At 37.4% G+C, this 26,663-nt stretch overlaps 1 protein-coding gene across 2 annotated transcripts in view; it reads left to right on the forward strand.

The window, feature by feature from the left end:
- ANKRD28 (ankyrin repeat domain 28) overlaps nt 1-26,663 on the forward strand; it is a 135,854-nt gene that overhangs the window by 28,510 nt on the left and 80,681 nt on the right. The window contains exons 1-2 of one of the 2 annotated variants that reach the window (XM_049766130.1): nt 16,686-16,817; nt 17,803-17,886. In XM_049766130.1, the coding sequence (XP_049622087.1) occupies nt 16,701-16,817; nt 17,803-17,886 (201 nt within the window). In that variant the 5' untranslated portion in view covers nt 16,686-16,700. Of the gene's footprint in view, nt 1-16,685; nt 16,818-17,802; nt 17,887-26,663 lie in introns of those variants that run through there. The other variant, XM_049766131.1, reaches the window with a different exon arrangement.

The raw sequence follows: 26,663 nt of genomic DNA on the forward strand, positions 1-26,663 counted from the left end.
CACTGTAACTTTACCTTGTCCTCTTTCTTTGCATCATTGTTCTCATAATTAAAAATAAATTAAAAAAAAAAGTAAAATAGGAGTTTCACTAAAACTAACTGTTGGGATATGAGCCTAGAAAAATTATTTTATTAGAGGAGAGAAACACAAGTCGTTCAAATGGTTGATATTATGAAATTGACTAAACATTGTCTTACTTTTCTTGTTTATTTTGGGACTACACAGGGTGGTGGTCTAGTGTTACCCATCCCCTCAACTTTCTGGCTATCTCACCTGGAGAGGGAGACCCTCCCATGGCTGGGAGGAGAGGTCTGGTTGGTAATTTAAGGGGTTGCCTGGGGGAGGGGTAAAAGAGATATTCAGTAACAGAAGCCTCAGCAGGAAGCAGCATGGAGAGAGATGAGAGACAGGATGGATACAGGGGTAGCTTAGCTTAGAAGCCATGTAAGATATGCATATGGTGGTTAGGGCCTTATAATAAAGCCGCTTTCTGAAACTTCATAACTGCTGTGGGTAATTTCCTTGCCGTTATCCTGAACCCTCAGGCCCACTTGCCTAAAGGGGCATCAGGCGCCAGGCAAACTCCAGGCATTACCAAGTACTTTATAATTAATATTTAATTCAGCGGTCTAGGGCTACATCCAGTGCATGGATGTTGATCTTGGTGATGGTAATGAAGCTGTGTTGCTTTTTGAATGTAATATTAGTCACTGAAATTATTGTAGGAAACCTGAGTAAAGTTCCACATTATTATTACACGCAAAAAAATAGAGAGGGGGTCAGTGATGTGGCGCTAGAGGTAAGGCGTCTGCCTTGCAAGAGCTAGCCAAGGAAGGACCGCAGTTCGTTCCCCTGGCGTCCCATATGGTCCCCCCAACCCAGGAGCAATTTCTGAGCGCTTAGCCAGGAGTAACCCCTGAGCATCAAATGGGTGTGGCCCGAAAAACCAAAAAAAAAAAAAAAATAGAGAGGAACAAGTTGGTAAAGTGTGTGTGTGTGTGTGTGTGTGTGGTGTGTGTGTGTGGTGTGTGTGTCTCAATTTCCAAAACTACATATATAATCTTTGAGGCATTATGGTGATTTGAAATATATGTTTTAAGTATTCAGTTTCTATAGATCCAATGGTTTATATTTTTATACTTTTTAAAGTAACATCCTCATAGAGAGATATGTACTTATTATGTTATAGTTTATATTTTAAAATAGTTTTTAATTTATGAGAACATCTCATTAGCATTTCTAAAAATTAAACTGCCGTTTTTTAGTCTATTCTGAGAATTCATTCAGGATTTGGCTCATATATAAAGAAAGCAATTTAGGGTAGAGTACTTGCACTCTGCTAACATGTGTTTGATCTCCAGCATCCTTCTGAAGTCCAGCCCGTGGTGAATGGGCCTGAAGCAGGGTTGCCGCAAAGATTAAGAAAACAAGAGATATAATAAGGAAAAGCATGGGGTTCAGGGTCTCTCAGCCTTGAGGACTGAGACCCTTGACTGTACTCCACATAGGACATATATTGTTCAGGAATAATCAACATGGAAAGAAGGACATATATCAGACAAATTCCTACCTAATGCTAACAAAGCCTAAGGGGGATTTACATGTCCTATAAAGGAATGTGTGAGGAAAGAAGAAGCTAAGGGGCCCGGAGAGATAGCACAGTGGCGTTTGCCTTGCAAGCAGCCGATCCAGGACCAAAGGTGGTTGGTTCGAATCCCGGTGTCCCATATGGTCCCCTGTGCCTGCCAGGAGCTATTTCTGAGCAGACAGCCAGGAGTAACCCCTGAGCAACGCCGGGTGTGGCCCAAAAACCAAAAAAAAAAAAAAAAAAAAAAAAGAAGCTAAGGTAAAATCTGGGAGAAGTGGCAGATAAAAGACTGAATTCAGGACTTCTACCTGCTGGGCCTGCATTCATGTAATTTAGAAATTAAGAGCCCTCAGATCTTTTGCCTCTCCCCATGAGATATCAGGTCTCTAGCTAAACTTGTATATTTCTTGGATGTCTTCATATCAGAAAGTATCCCATGTAGTCCCCCTACTGCCAGGATAAACCTAGGTTCTCCTGAGCATCATTGGGTGAGGCCCTAATACAAACAGTTTACAAGCTGTGTAAATATAGACTAGGGACCCCCCTTTTTTTTGAGGGGGGTGTGTTGATGGTTTTGGACATGTGAGTCCCATGAGGCACTCAGGGATCCTGAGGTTATTTATTTCTGGTTATGATCTTAGACGACTGAGCCCAACTGTTCAGTCACTGGGTTTGGCAGTGTTGGGGGCCAATATGGCCACACCTGGTGATGTTGAGTTGGGGAGAGGAATAGTTGGAATTCGCACATATGCCAAACATGTGCCTGTGACTCCTGAGCTATCTCCCCAGCTCTAGTATTCTGAAGAGGAGATAAAATAGATTTTGAATTAGTAAGATTTTGAACATGATCTAATAATTTAGTATTTTGTTATTGGAACCATTATTTATTACAGAGTCTCTTCTAAGGACAGCACATTCTTGCTTTTGATTTTGTGTTTTCTGCTACAGGCCTGAGGTTGAAATAGAAACACTATAACTACTGCTTCTTCTGGAGGGAAATAGTATGGAATTTTCTATTATGATAGATTATTTTCCTTATTCTTTCTTCAGCAATATATGCAGTTCTAGTAATTTGTTAATTATTACTATTCTTTATTATGCCCTCTTATAATTCATATCTGAATGAATACTTAATATCAGCCAAAATTGTTTGTGGCAGACATTTATAAATGAACAGCCAGTATTCCTGTCAAAGTTTTATAGCTTAGTTATTTAAGTAGAGGTTTTAAAAATCTAAGATAACTGTCACAGCTCAAAAGAAGAAAATACTAAATAGCTGAGAATAATAGCACTGCACTAACTTTTATTTTATTCTGAAAAACATACATTTTAGATGTCCTATTTTGTCCAGTTATAGCACCATTATCATAGATTACACATAATTCATATTTGTGTGGTGCACACTAGAAACATTAGCCATTTGGTAATCATTGGGAGAATTTCAATTTTTTGATTGGCTTCTGTATTTTTAGTGAAAGTAGCTAAAACTTAGAGCACCTAGGGTTTTGGTAAAAATGCAAGCTGGTTATTGAAAGATTCTGTTAGAAAAACAGCCAAGTAATTGACTTCCTCACAGAACTATGTGTTACCTGCTATACTTTTTATTGGTTTGTTCTTGGGAAACTCCTGGGATTATTTACTGTTTACTCCTGACTCTGCACTTAGGGATCATTGCTGGGGCATATAAGGTTCCAGGGATCCAACATTTGTTGGCTAAGTACGAAGCAAAGGCCCTACCTGCTGTACTATAGCCTATAGCATCAACTTTTTATAATTAACAACAAAATAATCTTATGTTTTCAAATAGTAAAACAATTTGAACTAGACTCACAAAAAGTACTGTTATTGGGGTTTTGTCTTACTAATTATAACAAAGTTTTTTGGGTGGCCTCACCAGTAATAATTGGGGACACTGGTTTATTGAGATGTTTGTAAAACTTGATTTAACCTTTTTGACTTTGACAGTTCAGAGCTTAGACATAGTGCTTGGGACTTCTTAGCAAGTAGTGCTTGGAGTTAGGGCCACATGCAAAGGCAGGCATGTTAGCCTTTGAGTTCTATTCTCGTAGTTACCACTCATTTTTTTTTTTTAAGAAAGTTACACCAAATCTTTTACTGGAAGCTGAAATTTTGTATCTATCTATATTTTGGTGATGGGGCATACATAGTATTAGAAAAATAATAGCTTGTGATTCTCAAATTAGAATAAACGTCACACTCAAGATTCATAATTCTCTCTAAATATCCTGAATTCTTTAATGAGTTAATTGATTGTGAATACTCACCCAACTTTTCTGGATTTTCTACTGAATCTTCACTTTAAAAACAAAACAACCAAGAAAAAGAATATAAAATTTAAAATATATATGCTAATAGTTTGAAAATGAATAAAATAATTTTTGATATAAAAGAAGCCCAACAAATAGAGGCTGTACTCTTAGTTAAAGAGCATTTGTCTTGCATATTCGAGGCATGGTTTTAATTATTAGCACCATTCTTCCCCCCTTAAGTAAAATCTACAGGATGTCTCTTATTTGTTACTTTGCAGTGTCTTTTTTCTTTCTTCAATGTCTTGCTGACAATAATGCCACTGGAAATCCAACCCCAACATGCCTATTTCCTAATCTCTAGCACAGTAAAAGCTTTGGCTTAATCTTGAAATAATTATTTTTAATTATACTAGGGGATATTAGGCAAGAAAGAAGGCAGAAATCAAATCAATAAACCTGGTAATTTTAAGATATTACTGGGAAAATGATAACAGGTAGCAGTGTAACCTGTTAAGAGATAATGTAAGCTAGCTTCACAAATTTAGTGACTTTAGCCTTCTCTGTTTAAGTTGTAATTATCATCTTTTACCACTGGATGGTGCTTGTGCATTGTTATGGGAAATGTTCAACTACTGATTTCAAATCCATAATGATAAATGAAATTATTATAGTGATACTGTTAGCCATACTGATGTGCAAATTAAAACTGGTGGAACAACCATTTTGTGACTAGATAGTGAACAATTTATTTATAGAAAGATAAACCTTTGGGCTGGAGAGATAGCATGAAGGTAGGGTGTTTGCCTGGCATGCAGAAGGACGGTGGTTCGAAATGCGGCATCCCATATGGTCCCCTGAGTCTGCCAGGGAACCTTTGCATGAAAGAGGAACAATACTTGCACATATTTAATTATATTTTCTTCAGTCATGATCTTAGAAATAGTCTAGATATTTTTAAAAATTTTCTTGGGGAGGCACACCATGTGATTTTATTGGATTACTCCTGGCTCTGCATTCAAAGAATACTGGTGGAGTTTGGGGGACCATATGGGATGCTGTGGGATGATCCCACATCATCCATGTGCAAGGCAAATACCATACCTGCTGTATAGTACTATTGCTCTGCGGTGTGACCCCCTAAGCCCCTTTTAGCATTTCTTAGGTATGTACTGTCTGAGAAGAGCCAGGCTTTGAAAACAAATGGGCCCAGATAAGAATTTAGTACTCTCTTCTTAGACAAATAAAATGACATGTAATTCAGTATATAAAATCAGCACAAATTTTAGTTTGTGAAGTCAGGGTTAAAGAGTACTTTGCAAATATGTTTTGAATTGAGGACATAAAGAACTGTCAACTATTGTTAAGTTAAAATTCAGTTTATTTGTTGATCAGAAACTGAAACAGATTTCTACCTTCCTCTATTATTTTCTTTGTTTTTGAACCATGTTTGTAATGCTCAAGGACTGCACCTGGCATGTCTCTTTGGAGTAACCATGTAGTGCCTGATCATCTTACATGGCCTTCCATATGCAAAAGTATGTATCTCAGCCCTTAGAGCTATTACTCTGATCGTTTGTATATTCATTGATGATAGTGCTTTAAAACTACTCAATTAAAAAATCTTAATGATATTACATCAGATATTATAACATTACGTCATTGTTGCTATTTTATAGCCTGACAGTGTTTCCCAAAATGAATAATATTAACCTTGTGTACAATGGATTGGGGAGGACACTTTCTGTTTGTTTACTTGAAGAAGGTAGATTTCCCTGGGGTGCTGTGATATTATTGTTCTGAAAACAGGGCAGTAAGTCAGATAAGTTTGGGAGCCTCTTGTCTAAAGTGTACTCTTGTAAATGGTATTTATAAGAGGACCAACAATCATTTGTATAATTTACGATTACTAATTTTTCCCTTTTTAAAAATAAGCCTTAAGGCCGATTAAAATTTTGTACAGTACTAGTGCTTGTCATTAATTTATAATGGTGGGAAGAATCAAACTTTTTTTTTTGTGGGTTTTTGGGTCACACCCGGCAGCGCTCAGAAATCACCCCTGGTAGGCCCGGGGACCATATGGGATGCCGGGATTTGAACCACCGTTCATCCTAAGTCGGCTGTGTGCAAGGCAAACACCCTGCCACTGTGCTATCTCTCTGGCCCTGAAAAATCAAACTATTGAAATAAAATACCAGTATTTAGTTTATTTTATATAGTACACAGCATGTTGTTGATTGCCTCCTTACCAAGCAAGTCATTACTGGATTTTTTTTTAAGGTATTTAGTTTTAAATACCTTCTCTTTCATGGTTCCCTAAATCACTAGTAGAAATTTCTAATAGTATAAACTAGCTGTGATAGTATTACTTTATCTAAAGGCACCTCATGTGGAATTTTTTTTTTTTTTTTTGGTTTTTCGGGCCACTCCCGTTTGATGCTCAGGGGTTACTCCTGGCTAAGCGCTCAGAAATTGCCCCTGGCTTGGGAGGACCATATGGGACGCGGGGAGGGGGGAGGAAGGGGGAGGAAGGGGGAGGAGGGGGGATCGAACTGTGGTCCTTCCTTGGCTAGCGCTTGCAAGGCAGACACCTTACCTCTAGCGTCACCTCGCTGGACCCTCATGTGGAATTTTTAAAGTCAACATAGTTTCTTTCTTTTTTTATTTTTCAGCAGTTTCTAAGGAGACTTTTTAGAAGTCTCTTAAACCTTTCCCCTGGATATAAATACCCTGCAATATATATATTACAGATACATTAAAGTAGGCCAGGTATCTTGTGATGATGAAGTAAGCAGTGCTTTTTTTCCCTTCACTTTTCTTATTCCATTTTTGTTTTTCTGGGCCACACCTGACTGTTCAGGGACTCTTTCTGGCATGGTGCTTAGGGTATTGTATGTGGTGCCAGGGCTCTCACTGGGTTGGCTACTACAAGGCAAGAGCCTCAGTCTCTGTCCTATCTTTCTGGCTAAGTCCTATCCCATACTGAGTCTGTAGCTGAACAGAGCATAGGTCCTTTGAAATGAAATTGCATAACTGAATAGTCATTTACCGTGGAGCTAACTTTTGTTTGAGTAATATATTATTCTGGTTGATAAACCTGATATAAAGGAACAAACCATATTTTTTATTTAATGTATATGTAGTATAAAAATATTAAAAATGTAAAAGCATACTGACACATGAAATGTAAAAAACACACTTTATTGAAGGTCCACTATAATGTACTAATGAGCCTCCTGATTTTAAGATAACAATAGAATTTTATTCAGGCAAAAATTTCATAGGTATTCTTATATTATTTGTAATCTAATTAAAAACAAAATAGAAAATCGGTGATTTAATAACTGATAATATTTTAATTACCTAGACAATCAAGAATGAGACAATTATCTTCTGACAGGAAGTCATTTTCTTTTTTCTTTTTAAGTTCAGAATTGATTACTTCTCAAAGAATTGTCATAGTTTTACTTTAAAGAAATAGCCTGCCAGGAGCTATTTCTAGCGTAGAGCCAGGAGTAACCCCTGAGAACTGCCGGTGTGACCCAAAAAAACCCAAACAAATATATATAGCTTTAAAAAACATGGTTTATAAAGTGTTCTTGTCAAAACTATGAAAATCTTAAAAATTCCTTACCTGTGAACAAAGATGTACAATAAGACATTTACCTTTGCATGTAACAGACCTGGGTTTGAGCCCAGGCACCAAGCATGGTTCCCTGAGCACAGCCAGGTGTAGCTCCAAAACTAGCATAAATAATAACTCCATATCTGCCATATGTAGGAAATGCCCTTTTTTCAGCTATGGAAACTGCTATATGAAAACTTTATATAGTACTGTGTAAATAAAAGGAACTAAAGAATATGAAAAAATGTTCCAAACTATGAGTCATCACTTGGATTTTAAAATAGTTCCATTCAGTATTTTCATCTCCACCCTTTATGATTTAGAAAGACATGAATCAGTTTATTTATCCAAACATTGACTCCTTTGAAATGGAAGTAGTGTATGCAGTACCAATTTGTGTGCGAAATAACAAGTGTATACCTTAGCTACTGATCTTACTGCACTTGTGGGAATTCCGCGAGTGTCTCTAGTAATCATTGTTTATAATGAAACACAGTAAGTTACTATAGCAACCTGTTTTCAAATTGAGTTTTTCCCCCTTCCGTTTTAAAGTGCAGAAACTTGATACTACGCTTACTTCAGTTTTACCACGTTGTAGAAACCAGAATGAATTGCAAATCTTTCTTAATCTCTTCTAAAGAAATAAAAATACTGCTTGCTAAAACAAAGTTTGTATTGCACTGATTGTAGTACTGGATTGAATATGTCTTTGTGCTTACTTAAAGATGTTTAACTATGCAAATAATAATTGTATTTTAGAGAACATGTTTAATCTGGACCTCATGTGACATGGCATATGCTAGAATTGCTGCTAATTAGTATTAATTGTTGCAATTTTTCTAGAAAAGACAACTTAATTAGGATTTTAAAATTCTAATTTAGCATAATTTAGGGGAGGAAAATGCTTCTAATCTATTCTGGCCTTTGATCCAGTCAAGTGATAAATACTTATGCTTAATTTCAAACCATTTCTCTGAATAATTATTAGTAAAACTTAAAAATATATATAATTATTTAAATACAGTAGTATATGTCATCAGTTTTGACATATGAAATATGATATATTTTGTAAAGCTACCTGTGTTTCGTCTTACTAAGATTTTTTTGCTTTTCTGTATTTTGGGGTTTTTGGTTTTCTTGGGGGGGGGGTGTGCCACACCTGGTGGCAATTACGGGTTACTTCTAGCTCTGCACTTAGAAATTGCTCCTGGCAGGCTCGGGAGACCTTATGGGATGCCAGGGATCGAACCCAGGTCCATCCCAGGTTGGCAGCATACAAGGCAAACACCTTACCACTGTGCTATCACTCCAGCCCTTTTTCTGTATTTTGGGGAAAAATTGTTTTTGTTTGGGGGCAATTCCTGATTCTATGCTCAGGGCACCCTGAGAGCACCAGGAGGTTCTGGAGATTGGACACAGATGCTTCACTAAGCTCATTGAACTATCTCTCTGGCCCAGAAATAATTCTCACTCTCTAGATAATTTTATAGCCTGTGTTTAATTCTTCGGTTCTTAATCTTTTGAACTCTAAATATGAATTACTTTTTTTTTTCAATGGATCTTTTATATGACCTGCAATTTCACTTTTTGGCATCCCCCACAAACACAGAAGCATGAATTAAAAAAGATTTGTACATGTCTATATCCACTGCAGATCTCAGAACAATGGCCTGGATATGAAAACAACCCAAATGTCCAATAATAAAATAATGACACTGTGGTATATATACATAATGGAATACTATTCAGCTATAAGAAACCTTCCAGTTCGCTGCAACTTGTATGAAACTGGATGGTATGATATTAAGTGAAACAAGTCAGAAGAAAATAACAGGTGATTTCACAGATCTGTGAAAAGCTAAACTCAAGAGACAGTACTGAATGATGACAAACCATTGGACTTCAATTACAAAACAGATTAGCAAGTTGGGAGGAGGGATAAAGAAGAGATGAACTACAAGTAACAAAGATATTGGAGGAAGTTTGGGCACATTGGTAGTGGTGATGAGGAGTGTTATAACTATACAGCAAAACTATAAATGGTAAAACTATTGTAAATTTGTACCTAAATAATTGTCATTTTAAATTAAAAATAAGATATTTAATTTCAAAAAATCATATATCAAGGGTCAGATTAATATAATACTATAATATTTTGGGCAGGATGCTTGCCTTGCACACAGTTGGATCCTCAGCAGCACATATGGTCCCCCCAAACCCTGCAAATGTCCCAATTTTTCCACTTCCCACTTTAGCAGCTACCATGTTTCTCTCTAGGAGGGGGGAGACTTGGCCATACCTGGTGGTGTTCAGGGGTTACTCTTGGCTCTGCTCTAAAGTCTCTCCTGGCAGGTTTGAGGGACCATATGGGATTCTGGGGCTCAAACCTGGGTTCATCCCACATGCAAGACAAACAGCTTACCGCTGTGCTATCATTCTGGCCCCCTCTGTTTTTACTTTTGAGAAATTTCCATAGACATGAAATTAACCAATGTTTTCACTAACAGTAAATGAAATTTCCTTTTCAACTACTTCCTTTCTGACATCTCTTGCTTCCAGTATGCTTGATATATGCCATTCTTATTGATGTGATATATCTCATTACCATTTTTATTTGTATTGCCCTGATATAAGTGATAATGAACACTTTCACAAGCTAATTGGCTGTCTTTGTGTCCTCTATGTGGAAGTGTCTGTTCATCTCTCCCTACTTTTGGACGGGTTATTAGTTTTGCTGTTGTTGCTGAGCTTTGTGCTTTATATGTTTCAGCAAGGTTTTTGGAGGAGGGTTTTAGGTGTTTGGGACATACCTGGTGGTGTTCAAGTGTCATTTCTGGCTCTGTGCTCAGTGGTCACTCCAAGCAGTGCTGAGGGTACCATATGCTGGGGATTAAATTAGAAGTTGATGCATACACGATAATGTGACCTTTTGTAATGTCTTGGTGTAGTGGGTGTAGTAGAGCAGAAATATTAATATTAAACTTTTGTTTAATTAGTGCTATTAAATTTTGGTGAATGTTGTTTTAAAAATGATATTCTTTTTTTTTTTTTTTTGGTTTTTGGGCCACACCCAGTAACGCTCAGGGGTTACTCCTGGCTATGTGCTCAGAAGTTGCTCCTGGCTTGGGGGACCATATGGGACACCGGGGGATCGAACCGCGGTCCGTCCAAGGTTAGCGCAGGCAAGGCAGGCACCTTACCTTTAGCGCCACCGCCCGGCCCCCTAAAAATGATATTCTATCCTAAAGCCTTTTAGATTTATTTAATATGCTTGACTTTGAATAAGCTAAACCAAATATTACCATCCTTTAAACTTTATTAACCCCCGTCTTCAGAATTCATTAACACTGTGTTTTCAGATCATGTAGATGCTAAGATTTTTTGTCACTGCTGTGTGTTTTGAATGTGAGACCCTGCAGGTATTAATCTGGATTCAGTCACATGCATGACAAGCACCTCTCTACTATTTCTCTGACCTTATATGCTAAGATTTTTGATTAAGAATTGTAAGGTAGATTTGAATATGTTTACATGGTAGAGCACCTGGCTTGCAAGTGTGACAATCTAGGTTTAGTATCTGGCTTGATTAAAATTAAAAAAAAAAAAAGAGAATATAAAGTCCTTAGTCAACAAGACTCCCATATAATTTGCATTTACCTATTTTTTCCCCATTTTATCTGTGATTTTATTTTTCCATTGCTTTAGTCACATGGACTACCCTTTACCTCTAGTTTTTCCTTCTACGGTTATCACAATTATATACTTTTGTATGTAAGCTCCCCTAGAACAAAGATAGACTACTCATAATTTTGTTTCCTCAGACTACCAGAAAGCAGTATATAATAGATGATGAATACAGGTAGGTGACTTAAACATTAACCTGACTTGATGTTACTACACGATCTCCATTCATTTAAAATTAGTTTAGAATAAAATGTAAAAATATTCAAAATTATGACTTAATATAGGACATTTCTCTCTAATGTAAAAGTTGGGAAGTAGGCAGTCCTTTTTGGCATTTCTTTGCTATAAAATGGGGGTGGAGGGGCCGGAGAGATAGCATGGAGGTAAAGGCGTTTGCCTTGCATGCAGAAGGTCAATGGTTCAAATTCGGGCATCCCATAGGGTCCCCCGAGCTTGCCAGGAGCGATTTCTGAGCATAGAGCCAGGAATAACCCCTGAGCGCTGCCGGGTATGACCCAAAAACCAAAACCAAAAAAAAATTAAAATATTAAGTAAATTAATAAATTAAATATTAAATAATAAAAAATTAAGATAGTTTACATTTAACCTGGAAATATTTTTTTTTTTTAGTTTCAATAAGTTTTTATTGAGAATATTCTGCATGCAAGTGTCCACATAGGTCAGGAGGATACAAATAACACAACTAATAAAGCAAAATTTTTAGAGCGATATTATTTATCGATAATGTTAAATTCCGTAAAATTTGCCTTACAATGTAGAGAAAATTACATCCTGACAATGACTGACAAAGTCACAAACACTAATGTGAACATTGGCCTTTGGTCTGATCAGAGCTGTATGGAGCCAGCAGCGGGGGCTGCACACAGGGCACGCACTGACAGAGCCTAGGAGCAGAGTCCCAGAGTCCTAACTCCTGGAGTGACTGCCCCGCACACAGAAGAGCCGCATTAAAAAGTGTAGAGTTGCATGTGGCTCTTGAGCCACTGCTTGCTGACCACTGGTCTACGTGTTATAAATATGAATTTAGAAAAAGAAAAATGGAAAAAAGTAACAAAACAATACAAGAAAAAAGAAAAAAAATAAAAGAAAACCAGCAAAGCTATAACAACAAAAATACAAAAAAAATAGCAATACTTCAGCATAGGACCCATCTCTAAAGGAAAAAAAAAAGGGGGGGGGAGCTGACTAAAGAAATATTTTATTTTTTCTAATTTTTTCCCAGAACATCAGAATTTACCAAGTTCATGATAACTCATTTCAGTTATTAAATGTTCACACTAATCCTATCATCAGTAGGATTCCCTTTACCACGGCCCCCAATCTCCACTATCATAGCCTGCTTTCATGCAGCCACAAACAAATTAACTTCATATTGCTTGTTACTACACAAAGATAAATGGAGTTATCAAAACTTAGATCAACAAGGGTCATTTTGAAATGATAGTTATATCTCTTCGTGGTGTTTATTAAAGTTGGCATCTAAGGATTTCATGGACTGTGGTTGGTGCTAATTGAGTTTCTGTGCTATTGTCCAGGTCCACTGAGGTTGATAGATTACTTTCCCATCTGTTTTCCTGTGATACTACTGGCTGCTGCATCAAGGATTTATAGATTTTAAACAAATTTAGTGGCTTGAAAGTTTGATAAGGATCAGTTCTAGAGCTGAGTTTTTCTGTGGCAAAGATGAAGACTATGGGCAGGGGCTACTAGGTATTCTAGTGGGGGGTGGTTGCAGGGGGGCTGGCCAGAAGAACCCAGAGTTTTCCATCTCTTTAATTCCATTTCTCTCACCTGAGAGAATGTAGCCGCTCATATTAGGGTCCTTTCTATTAAAGGGTGTAGGAGGTGATATTATACTGCTATAGTTGGTCCAGAAAAGGGGATCTCACCCCTACTCCCTTCCTGGAAATGCCACAGATGTATCAGTAGCCCTTATTTCTTTATAATTAATATTTTAGTATGTAAGATATTTGCATGAGTTTGATTTAAAATCATTTATTATATAGCTATGGAGTTTTAGTGTCTTATGAAATGATTTAAATTCAAAATTATGAATTGAGAATGAAACCACCACTGAGGGTACCTCTCTTTTTTTTTTTTTTTGAACATTTATTTATTTGGATTTTGGGGCCACACCCAGCGATGCTCAGGAGCTCCGCCTATCTCTGCACTTCAGAAGTCTTTCCTGGAAGGCTTGGGGGACCATGTGGGATGCTGGGAATCGAAACCAGGTCCGTCTCAGGTCAGCCACGTGAAAGGCAAATGTCCTACCGCTGTGCTATCACTCCAGCCCCAAGCATAATCTTTTATATATAAACAGTTTTAACCTGTTTTAGAGTAGTCAGTGTGTAAGTTCACCTACTTATATTTAACAGTTACCTCTTTTAAAAATTGTTATATCGATGGGGCTGCAGAGAGAGCACAAGGGCCAAGCCAGGAGCGATTTCTGAGCGCATAGCCAGGAGTAACCCCTGAGTGTCATTGGTGTGCCCCCCCCCCCAAAAAAAAAACAAAAGAAAAATATTTAAAAAATTGTTATATTGAATTGTAGCAAGATTATCGTATTAAATGAGAAGGTCCTACACCTCCTACAATGAAATGTTCAGAATACTATTAAAAATGCTAGTTGATTCAGAACAAATACCCAAATACTTTATTTTCTTTGTAGTTTTTCTATGGGGAAATATTATCATCAGTATTTTAATAAAGGTTTAGAACCTTTTATGCTTGTTTTTGATACTTATTTGTAGCTTTAGGAAAAAGAGATTATATTGGGCATTGTAAGTGGTGTTATGGGGACCACAATTGAATGCTTAGGTCCTGGCTTTTAGGGAGCATCAGGGCTGTCCTGGTTGTGCTTGGGAGGCCACGTGTCTGGATTAAACGAGATTCCATGTGTGTAAAACTTGTTCCCTAAATAGTGTATTATCTCCCTGATCCTGGAGTTATAATTTCTTTGGTGAGATTCTTTGCCCCCCCCCTTTATTTTTGCTAACCAATGTATTTTTTGGTAGTATAGATTATTGAGTAATAAGGACTTTATTTATTGATATTTGGGCCATACCTGCTATGATACTTGGCTTCTAGTTCTGTGCTTGGTGGTCACTTTTCAATAAGTGATCAAAGAAAGGATTGTAAGAATTGACCTAGGGCCTCACACATGCAAGGCAAGTGTTCTACCAGTGAACCACATCCCTGTCTTCCGTAACAAGGATTTTCAACAGTTGTTTTATGTGGTCATATTACAAATTTGCGGTTTCATTCTATTTTTAGAAAGGAAAGCAGAATAACTTTAGTTCTATAGTGAAATTTTAAATGATCCATGGCACTTTAGAATTTGGATTTCTACACTGTGAATTTTATTTAATTAGTTTATTTATTTTTATTTTTGGACCATACCTAGCAGTTCTCAGGGGTTGCTCTTGGTTCTGCACTCAGAATTACTCCTGTCAGGGCTCAGGGGACCATTTGGGGTACTGGGAATTGAACCTCTGTGTGCTGAGTGCGAGGCAAATGCCCAACTTGCTGTGCTGTTGTTCTGGCTCCTATACTGAATTTTAAACTTTTTCCTTTAAGCAGTATGACTTGATTAAACACTAACTTAGAGGTTGGCAAATCATAAATCTTTTCTTTTATTTAAACTTTGGTTTTCTTGAAAAGGACACCTACCTGTCCTGGTAGATTTTTGAATAGTTTTAAAAATAAAAAGAATAAAGACTTGGGTTCTTGATTTTTATATTTTCATAAACTATTTTGCCTTCATCTGATTCTATTATGATGCTTTCACTTCAGACATAATTTTGCAGCTGTTTTTATAGGGTTAAACATTTGCTATATTGTAACACGAAAGCAGTTAAGCTGTTTGGAATTGTTTACTTGCTAAAACCAGTGTTAGTCAGCAGAGGCAGTACACCAGATTTCCTTGTGGCTTTTAGTGGAAAATGTTAAAAGCACACTCATTTTTTTAGTTATAAAATTTTCAGTTCAATCTGAATTAGTCACAGAACTGGCACAAACCTTCTAATTGTGAAGGGTGTCCAAATGGTTTTTTTTTTCTTTTTCCGCCCGCCAGCTTAGAGGAAGTTACATCCTGAGCGGTAGCCCAGATCTCTGGTAAGTGTAACATGTGAGCATTACTAGGCATTTCATCCTGCGGTTCTGCAGTCTTTGCTAGTCAGACTGTTACTCCGGTGAAGTGCTTCAGCTCAGCGTGGCTGATCCTGAGGTTCTACACATATTTTTAAGGACCTACTCATTTGGAGGTGCCAGTTGCAGAATAACGCAAGATCATCTGAGGAACAGGAAAGCATCTGAAATCTTCTGAGAAGGATAAGTGTAGTGGTTTTCACAGTGGAAGGAAACTATTGGCACAGAGGCAGATATTGAATAAAGTAGTTGGCTCAAAGAAGATGCACAGTCTGCTGTTTTTTTTCCCTTCTGAATGAAGACTTTATTTAATGGAAGCTGTATTCATGTGGAGATCAAAGGAAACATTGGAATGATAAACTACTGGGGCTTTCTTGCTCTTTTTAAATGAAAAGCCTGAAGCAGTAACTTGAGCTCAAATACGTTCTAATTCCTTCGCAGCCTGCCTGTTCTATTAGGATTCTCAGCTAGCACCATTTCTGACTGGTGCCTGTGCCCTTTTGCCGGAGCAGCCACAGACAACTGCCTGATGGAGAAAGAATGAAAGCTCTGCCTTGCTTATGCTATCGATGGGAATAAAGCAATCTGTGTGTTTTTTTTTTTTTTTCTCGTATGGGATATCTGGATTAATCAGGCTGTATTTTAGTACCAAGAGTCCTATTGTCTTTGTGGTCTGACTCATCACATGTAAATGTACTGCAGCTTTGCTATTAATGCAGAGTTGGGGTTTTTTTTCCCTGAAACACAGAGAGAATTGTCAACCTCTGAGCTTCATTTTAAGAATTTGTGCTGGACTCTAGATGCTTTTTTCCTGATAGTATCTGCAGTAAACCATTGAAGCTGAAGAAATGAAGACAAATTAGACGTGGAAACAGAATAGTGAGGTTTTATTTTTTTATTTCCAGCTCTAAGCAAGCCAGTTACTGGTTAACTATATGACCTTGCAGGCAAGAGTGTGGGTATAGCTGTAATCATCTCTGTCACAGCAGTTTCTCATTTCATTCTGCATAGTGTAGTGTTGTCATCAAAAACGGTGATCTTTTATGCAAGTCAATTTCTGTGAAACAGCAATATTTTGGTAGGGAAATATTTTTAAAAGAGCTTGTACTGGATGCAATATTACTTGTTATAATGTTGGGAGATTTTAAGTAATCCAACAGAAAATGATAGATTTTTAGGAATTTGTAAGTCATGTGGTTATAATTTTAAACTTCAGTCTTTATGATACTACTTATTAACTTAAAAATATCGGCTGTAATGTTCAGAGAATGATTCTAAGTGTTATCCAGAAGAGGAGGACAAACTACTTTTGCTCTTCCAACTGTGACTTTTATCACATAGCTTGGAATATATTATTTTAAGAGAGCGAATGAGTCGAGTATGTATTGTTGTTTTGGAGGAGGTAGAAGATGAACCTCCTGCATTCATTTCTAAATTGCCACAGGAAAATAAATCCCTATATTCTCCACCTCCTGGAAATGTATTGGTAAGATATGAGAGTTTATTACTGTATTCTACTGAACTTGTAGGGTAAAATTTTATTTTTTTAGGAGTGACTAAGTTTTCACTGGCTTCATTAAAAACCTAAATTAAAACAATATCATTGGTGTGTGGCTACTGTGCAGTAAGTATAGTTAGCATTTAAAATGCACACTTCTAAATTTTATTTCCTAGATTCTTTTAAAAAGATTAAAAAATTTGAAAATAACAGTTATGGCAGCTGGCATTCTCTTATGATTTTGTGGTGAAAGAAACTGATATAAAAATAATTTTAGGGGAGAGAGGGAGGGAGGGAAAAATAATTTTAGGAAAAATTGACTACTGCTTGCAGCACTAAGGCAGAGCCTTTTCTGTAGTTAATTTCTTTAGTTAATGGAAAAACTCATATTCTGTCCTTAGCCCCATTAATGCTATTGTTGATTGGTTTCTTATGAAACTTACTTAATAGAGGCCACATTGTGTATTAAGAAACTGTTATATTTAGAAATACATGTGTTTGCCTGTTTAGGTTTTTTGGGGCGAGGGGTCTTTGAGTAGTAATGAGTTTATCAGTAGCTGAATCGTCTTTGGATTTAAAATTTTATGCTTTTATATACTAATGCTAAGTGCAAGTTATTTTGGTGCCCCAAAGAACTTTTCTAGTATTCTACCTTCATGGGTCTTGGCTCAAACTGAGAAACTGCTTATTTGACAAACTATGTCACAATTTGAGATTCACAGTTGTATCTGGAAGGCTTTATTTTTACCATCTCTATATAATTCTCTAAGTTGTATTTTTATTAAAGCTTAGTTTTGTTTTCCAGAGGAGGAATCCAGTGCTGTCCTACAGCCTGACATTATGAAACTTTGGTTTAATGTTAAAAACTAAGTGATTATTCTTACTATAGGAAATAAAAATTTTATATTTGAAAGTTGGATTGAAATGTAGTTAGTGATAATATTAATGTTTTTATGTCACTTTTGTATTCCAGCCATCATTGGTGCAAGCTATATTTAATGGAGATCCTGATGAAGTTCGAGCACTGATATTTAAGAAAGAAGATGTTAACTTTCAGGTAAAAGTTAATTCACTCTAAAAAAAGTTTTCATATTTTTTCTGTTTAAAAGATAATATGGTTGAGGGCATTTGCCTTGCATGCGGCTGATCTGGGTTTAATCCCCATCATTCCTTATGGTTCTCTGAGCCTGCCAGGAGAGATTTCTGAGCCTGCCAGGAGAGATTTCTGAGCATAGAGCTAGGAGTAACCTCTGAGTGCTGCCCCATGTGGCCCAACCCCTCCCAACCCCCAAAAGGGGACAACATAATTCCCTAAAATTGTTTTGAGCAAAGATTATGTTGCAGAAAGGAACTATAGACCTCTGTTTGGGAGCATAGCTAAAACAACAAAAGTACTAAGTGAGGGTCCTTTAGTTTCCCTACCTTTTGCTTTGAAATTACTCTGAGCACAGCCATATTCAATATACAGTTCATTTATATTCAGCATTGGTATTTTGCCTTTGAATTCTAAAGTCTCATATTTGTGCATAATTTATATTGATTTACATAATATTTAAATACTTGGGGTTTTTTTGTTGAATTTCATTTGAAAGTAAGTTGCCGAAATCATGAACCTTCACTGTATGGAGTATGTTTTAAATAAGGGTTTATTTTTATATTTGGTGTCTGTTTAATTTGTGGGGGCAGTCACACTTCGTGGTTCTCAAGTCTAACCCTTGGCTCTGCACTAAGGGATCACTCCTAGAAGTACTCAGGGAACCATTTGGGGTACCAGGATTGAGGATTGAATCCAGGTCAACCATGTGCAAAATAAGTGCCCTACCTGCTGTACTTTCAGCTCAAAGTTTATTTGTGAAATTTGGGGGAAAAAAGATATAAAAAAAGATATGAACTTCTATTAAGCTTATATCTAACTTGTTTCTGAGATCAGATTTGCTTTTTATAACCACACTAAGAATTGTACACACAGACTGGGTCTGTGAACTATCAGTAAGAAAGAACTTTTTCTAAAAAAAGTTTTTCAAATTTAAAGATATATAGGATTTAAAATTCACAACTGACATTAGAAACAGTTTTAGAAAGAGCTGTGTATGTGGGAATTTGTGTCTCCAGTGACCAATAGTGTTTTTTCTTTACATGCATTAAGTTGATGCTGACAATATGTAATACACATAAGGTCAAATTCATTAATGTGTATATTTTTAATTGGAAACAAAAGTTCTCAGTATATTTTTCATAGATAATTCAGCCTTTTGTATTATGGAGTTGGATGTGATTGTGGTCATGATTAGTAAAGTTGCTGTTAGCAACACCAAAACAGATGACCTGAAGATGATTGTACAGCATGTTGAAATTATGTCAGATTCATGGGCCCGGAAAGATAGCACAGCGGTGTTTGCCTTGCAAGCAGCCAATCCAGGACCTAAGGTGGTTGGTTCAAATCCCAGTGTCCCATATGGTCCCCCGTGCCTGCCAGGAGCTATTTCTGAGCAGATAGCCAGGAGTAACCCCTGAGCATCACCAGGTGTGGTCCAAAAAAAAGCAAAAAAAAAAAAAAAAAGAAATTATGTCAGATTCTCATCTTTCCTCCATTTTTATTGCCATTTTATTGTGACTATTGATGGTCATATCTATTTTTCATACAAAGTATTTATCCCATTAAAGAAAATAAAATAAATAAATAAGAAAATAAAAATAAAAAAAAATAAATAAAAAAAAATAAGTTTTTGAGTTTTTGGGCCACACCTGGCAGCACTCAGGGGTTACTCCTGACTCTGCTCAGAAATTGCCCCTGTTAGACTTGGAGGACCATTTGGGATGTCAGGAATTGAACCTGGGTCTGAACCGGGTTGGCTACATGCAAGGCAAGTGCCCTACTGCTATGCTATTTCTCTGGCCCCACCCCATTAAAAATTTAAATTGCCTTTCAATAAAATGATCTGACATTGAGTAGTCATCAAAACACTATCATTATATATATTTAAAACCTTCTAGAATGGTTTACTTCTAAGTTTATATTTATCAGCAGTGTATAACTAATTCAAGATAAATAAAGGGACTGGTGATTGAATTTTTGATTCCATATTTACCGGGCAAGTTCTTAAAGTCACTTTAAAGAACCATCTCTGGGCTCTGAGATCTTATTGACATAGAATTTCTGATCTCTTTTTCTAATTGGGGGTGTCCTGGGCAAGTCTGCTTTTCTTAGGACAGAAAATGATCATAGAATCTGACTTCTGAGAAGTTTAATTCTAGTTTTTAGGTTTAAAATACTTGCTTTGCAGTACTCATGATAGCTAGAAGTTTGGATTATATACTAATCATGAATAATTGCTCTTCATTACAAAGTCTTGTAGCCAAGATTGCTTTTCTTTATATTCTCAAATTATCCTAAATTTTAAAACATTGGGAATTACTTTGAACACCAGCTTATCTTTCTGTGATGTCCTTGGGTTTTGTTTACATTTAACTAGTGTATAAATCTCCAGCCTTCCCTCCACACCTCTCATTAAGGGGTTTAGCTTCTACATTTTTTTGCTTGTAAGTTCCTCTTCTTATTTTTAACTGTCATGTCTTTGGATATCTTTGTTATTATTTATTTCTTTAGTTTTATTTTTTTTTAAGGGGGGAAACCAGACTTAGGTAGTAGGTAGGGGCTACTACTCGCTTGGTTGCTTGGGGCTTACGTCTGATAGTCCTCAGGGGAACCATGTGGTACTGATAATGGAACCTATATGTATAAGACTATCTTGCACATTGCAAGGCTCCAGCAAAGCAAGCTGTCTTCCCCAGCCCTTATTTCATGTTTTTGGGAATTTTTTTTTTGTTTTTTGTTTGTTTGTTTTGGTTTTAGGCCATACCCAATGACGCTAAGGGGTTACTCCTGGCCATGCACTCAGAAATTGCTCCTGGCTTCGGAGACCATATAGGACTCTGGGGATCGAACCCAGATCTCTCCTGGGCAGCCGTGTGCAAGGCAAAAAAAAAAAAAAAGCCCTATGACTGTGCTATCGCACCGGCCCCATGTTTCTGTCTTTTAACAACTATTTTCATTTTTTTTTTTTTAAATTGTGGCACAGTTGGGGTTGGAGTGGTGGCACAGTGTTAGGGTGTTTGCCTTGCATGTGGCTGACCTAGGACAGACCTTGGTTCAATTCCCCTGTGTCTCATATGTTCCCCCAAGCCAGGAGTGATTTCTGAGCAAATAGCCAGGAATAACCCCTGAGCATCAATGGGTTTGGCCCAAAACAAAAAACAAACAAAAACAAAACAGAAATAATGTGGCACAGTTAAATATGCATAATTAATTTAGTTGTACAGCATAGATATTTGATATTTTCTTATGTTCTGAATTGATTGCAGTAAATCTAATTGACATCTGTCACCATACAAAGTTAGAAATGTTTTGTGTGATGAAAACTTTCTTAACTTTTAAATATGTTATATATGGTATTAATTATAGCCTCTATTCTTCAGGGCATTATATACCCAGACCTTTTTCTTTTATAGCTTGTAATTTTCCAACTTGAAGTTTATGCCTTTTGATCATAATCCTTTTTTTTTTTTTTTTTTTTTTTTTTTTGGTTTTTGGGCCACACCCAGTGACACTCAGGGGTTATTCCTGGCTATTCGCTCAGAACTTCCCTCCTGTCTGGGGTTTGGGGGGAGGAGGGATCAAACCAGGTCCATCCTAGGTCAGCCTCATGCAAGGCAAACGCCCTACCGCTGCGCTATTGCTCAGGCCCCTTGATCATCTTCTTTACCTGCTTTGCCTACCTTGTCCCACAACTCCTCCCTCTGAAGATAATGAATCTGTTCTTTTTATTTAGGTGGTTGGTATGGGTTTTTTACATTTTTATGTTATTTTGCAAATTTTTCTAATTAAAGATACAGAGCTTAAAACTTGATGGTTGAGTCTAAGTTATGTAGTGTTCCAGCACTCATCCCATCACCAGTGTTCATTTCTTGCTACTAATTTCTCCCATTTCCTTCCTGTTCATTTCTCCCCTCTTTCTGCTTGCTTTTATAACAGACAACCCCCCTTTTCCTTTTAGGCACTATAATTTACAGTGCTGTTTCTGAAATCTAGATTTTGTCCAGTGTGATAATTTCCAACTTTTCTTTTCTTTTCTTTTCTTTTCTTTTCTTTTCTTTTCTTTTCTTTTCTTTTCTTTCTTTTTTCCTTCCTTCCTTCCTTCTTTCCTTTTCTTTCTTTCTTTCTTTCTTTCTTTCTTTCTTTCTTTCTTTCTTTCTTTCTTTCTTTCTTTCTTTCTTTCTTTCTTTCTTTCTTTCTTTCTTTCTTCTTTCTTTCTTTCTTTCTTTCTTTCTTCTTCTTCCTTCCTCCTTCCTTCCTTCCTTCCTTCCTTCCTTCCTTCCTTCCTTCCTCCTTCCTTCTTCCTTCCTTCCTTCCTTCCTTCCTTCCTTCCTTCCTTCCTTCCTTCCTTCCTTCCTTCCTTCCTTCCTTTTTCTTTCTCTCCCTCCCTCCCTCCTTCCCCTCCCTCCCTCCCTCCTTCCCCTCCCTCCCTCCTTCCCCTCCCTCCCTCCTTCCCTCCCTCCCTCCCTCCCTCCTCCCTCCCTCCCTCCCTCCCTCCCTCCCTCCCTTCCTTCCTTCCTTCCTCCCTCCCTTCCTTGGCCCACACCTGGTAGATCCTCAGGGGTTACTCCTGGCTCTGCGTTCAGAAATTGCTCCTGCCTTGGGGAACCATATCGGATGCTGGGGAATCAAACTGTGGTCCATCCTAGGTCAGCTGCGTGCAAGGCAAACAACCTACTGTTGCATCACCACTCTGGCCCCAATTTCCAACTATTATTGTCATATTATTGTCTTCTAACTGGAATCCCCTTACCCACATTTCTTTTATATAGTATTATTTTCATTTGTTTTTAAATTCTCACATTTGAATGTGATCATTCTATTATTGCCCTTCCCTCATTTCTGTCAGCCTGGTATTCTTCATGTCTATTCATGTATAAGTAAATTTCATTGCTTTATTTTTCCGAATAGCTTTATAGTATTCCATTGTGTAGACATACCATAGTTTCTTTATCCGCTCATTTGTTCTTGGGTATTTGGGATATTTCCAAATTCTGTCTATTGTGATAGTGTCGCAATGGACATAGGAGTGCAGATGCATTTTCTGCATTGTTTTTACTTTTTAGATTCCATATATAGATTAGATTATAAAATACTTATTTTTGACCTTTTTTTGTTTTTTGGTTTTTGGGTCACATCTGGCAACGCTCAGGGGTTACTCCTGGCTCTAGGCTCAGAAATCGCCCCTGGCAGGCTCAGGGAACCATATGGGATGCCAGGATTTGAACCACTGTTCTTCTGCATGCAAGGCAAATGCCCTACTGCTGTGCTATCTCCCATCCAGGAGTGATTCTTAAGCAAGAAATAAGCCCTGAGCACTGCCAAGTATGCCCACAAACCAATCAAACAAAACCTTATATTTGTCATATAAGATCATACAGATAATACGATGCTTTTAGGCTTTTTAGTTTGAGTGGAAGGAGGCACTTTCCCTGAAGCTAAGCAGCTACTCCTGGCTCTCTGTTCAGGGTTGTTCCTGTATTGCTTAGGGGACCATACATTGCCAGGGAGAGAACCTGGAGTTCCTGCCAACTAAATGTGCACTCTCCTATTGCTAACTTTAAATCAGTGTGACAATAATTTTATTAAATTTAATTTTGAGAATAACATTAGATATTTTGAAACATTAAGAGTTTTCAATTTGTTTTATTTTGGGGCCACATTCCCTGTGCTCAGGATTTACTTATTTCTGGTTCTTTATTCAGGGATCATTTCTGGCAGGGCTTGAGGCACCATATGGGATGACGGGGATTAAACCCAGTTTGGCTGCATGTAAAACAAGCACCCTACCTGCTCTGGCCTCCCCAAATGTGAATATTTTTAATGACTTTATAAATTTTCAGAATACCTATAGGAATTTAAATTTATAGTGTTGAGTAAACATTGTATTAGTTTTTGATTAGTTCCACCAGTCATATTTTGAACTTTTGAATACTTTGGAACACTAGATGGCATTTTTCTTAGACTATACTTGATTTTTTTTTTTTTTTTTGTATGTTTGTGTTTGGGTCACATCTGGTAGTGCTCAGGGGTTACTCCTGGCTCTGTATTCAGGAATCATTCCTGGCAGGCTCGGGGGACCATTTGGGATGCTGGGGCTTGATCCGGGTCCATCCTGGGTTAGTCATTGCAAGGCAAATGCCCTATGGCTGTGATACCACTCTGGTCCCTATACTTAATTGATTTTTAATAAAACTTTAATCTAAATTTTCATGCATTTATAATCTTTGGTCTAAGAGGCAAATTATCTATTGTAGAAATAAAACAGTCAAAAAATTAAGAACAGGTGCCGGAGCGATAGCACAGAGTGGTAAGGCCTTGCCTGAGGTAGCCTAGGGCAGACTGCAGTTCGACTCCCTGGCGTCCTATATGGTCCCCCAGGCCAGGAGCGATTTCTGAGCACATAGCCAGGAGTGACTCCTAAGTGTCACCGGTATGGCCCCCCCCCCAAAAAAAAAGTTTAAGAACAGAATGATACAATTACATTTTTTTTTTTTTTGTGGTTTTTGGGTCACACCCGGCAGTGCTCAGGGGTTATTCCTGGCTCCAGGCTCAGAAATTGCTCCTGGCAGGCACGGGGGGGGGGGGGGGACCATATGGGGCGCCGGGATTCAAACCGATGACCTCCTGCATGAAAGGCAAACGCCTTACCTCCATGCTATCTCTCCGGCCCCGATACAATTACATTTTACATAAAGAGCTTTGTATTATTTTTTTGAGATGTACCTAACACAAAAGTAAATTCTTTTAACTTCTTGAGGACTGACTTTTCTTTTGTTATAAAGAATGTAGTATTACATTTATGACTTTTAGTGTGTTTGCCCACACCAAATTTAGAGTGCTGTAAAAATTAAAAATGACTTGAATAATATCCTCCTTTTTGACCATAAACGATTTGGCTTTTCTATTGGAGGGACATATTTTTGTAAATAAAAATTCTTGTTTCTGTTCAGAGTAATAGGATTTGGGGAGTGAAAAGCCTAAACTTTTAAAATGTTATTTAACTCATATAGCAATTATTGATAGTTTAGCATTTCCATTACAGCAAGAGGTAACATTTCCAAGACCACAAATATGGAGAAACTGGAATTTTACTCATGTTTGTTTTGACAGTAATTTGGATTTTTTTTGTGTGTGTGTGTTTCGTTTTTGTTTTTATTTTTGGGTCAAACCCGGCAGCACTCAGGGGCTACTCCTGGCTCTATGCTCAGAAATCATTCCTGGCAGATTTGGGGGGGCCATATGGGATGCTGGGATTCGAAACACTGACCTTCTGCATGCAAGGCAAACACCCTACCTCCATGCTATCTCTACAGCCTCTGGAATTTATTATTTTGCCAAATAATGCCATAAAGCTTTAATGCTCAAAAATAGATGTCTTTCTCCTAAAAGTTATATCTGTGCTTTATAGACTTTACCTTTAAAATGTGATTTAAATATATTTCTACTTTTATGATGCCAAATGCAAATGAGTCGTGTCTTTCTTGGTGCCATATTTTTTTTTTTTTGTTTTTGTTTTTGTTTTTTGTTTTTTTTTGGATTTTGGGCCACACCCGGCGTTGCTCAGGGGTTACTCCTGGCTGTCTGCTCAGAAATAACTCCTGGCAGGCGCGGGGGACCATATGGGACACCGGGATTCGAACCAACCACCTTTGGTCCTGGACTGGCTGCTTGCAAGGCAAACGCCGCTGTGCTATCTCTCCGGGCCCTTGGTGCCATATTTTTGACTTGATAAAATATTTTAAAAGTTGTATTAAATGGGGGCGGGGCGATAGCATAGCAGTAGGGCATTTATTTGCCTTGCATGTGGCTGACCCAGGACAGACCTAGTTTGATTCCTGGCATCCATATGGTCCCCCAAGCCAGGAGCGATTTCTGAGCGCATAGCCAGGAGTAACCCCTGAGTGTCACCGGGTATGGCCCCAAAACCAAAAACAACAACAAAAAAAGTTGTATTAAATGAGGAGTAATTGATTCATCTAAAAAGACTGTTTCTCGTTTTTTTTTTTTTTTTCAGCTAGAACAGCTTAGGTTAAAATAAGCCTCTATAAAATAAATTTATTTAAGAATTAGCATATCTTACCTGGATCATAAAAAATATTTTTTAAGAATATAGATATTTGACTTGTTACTGAGTTTAGCTGTATTTTTTTTTTAAGGTATATTTTGTTATTCAGAAGGCTTTGGAATTTGGGGAGACGTGGTGGTTGTTTCATCTTTTGGGATTGGTTATGCCAAAGTAAAGCGTCTTTCAAATTACTGCAGTCTTTCTCAAAACCTGTGGAATTATTGAAATAAGGTTGATTTTACTTGTTAGATGAAATACTCAATATTCATATACACATACTCATCACACATGCAGATGATTAGTTTTCATTATTATTGCGATAATAACCACGAGTTATAAACTGTGATTTCAGAATTTCACCCACCCCCAGTCTTCAGTGTTCTTGTCTTTTCTTGTAAATTAACAAGAAGTGCTCTAATCTTCAAATCTTTCACGTGGCCACATGTTTCTTCTGCTGTCTGTCAGTATACCAAGCTGTTGGTGTTTGTGAGCTTACAAGACAGGCTGCTTTATTGGTGGCAGTGGGGATTGGTTAGCAGCGTATGATGCTTGGAATTTCATGAACTCGGGACCTCACACATAATGCAAGTACATAACCACTGAGCATCAGCCCCAGCTCCTGAACCTCTTCACGATAAAATCTTCATCTAATTTCTATGCAATATGAAGTAAA

The sequence above is a fragment of the Suncus etruscus genome, chromosome 20 (assembly GCF_024139225.1).
Source record: "Suncus etruscus isolate mSunEtr1 chromosome 20, mSunEtr1.pri.cur, whole genome shotgun sequence".
Lineage (NCBI taxonomy): Eukaryota > Metazoa > Chordata > Mammalia > Eulipotyphla > Soricidae > Suncus > Suncus etruscus.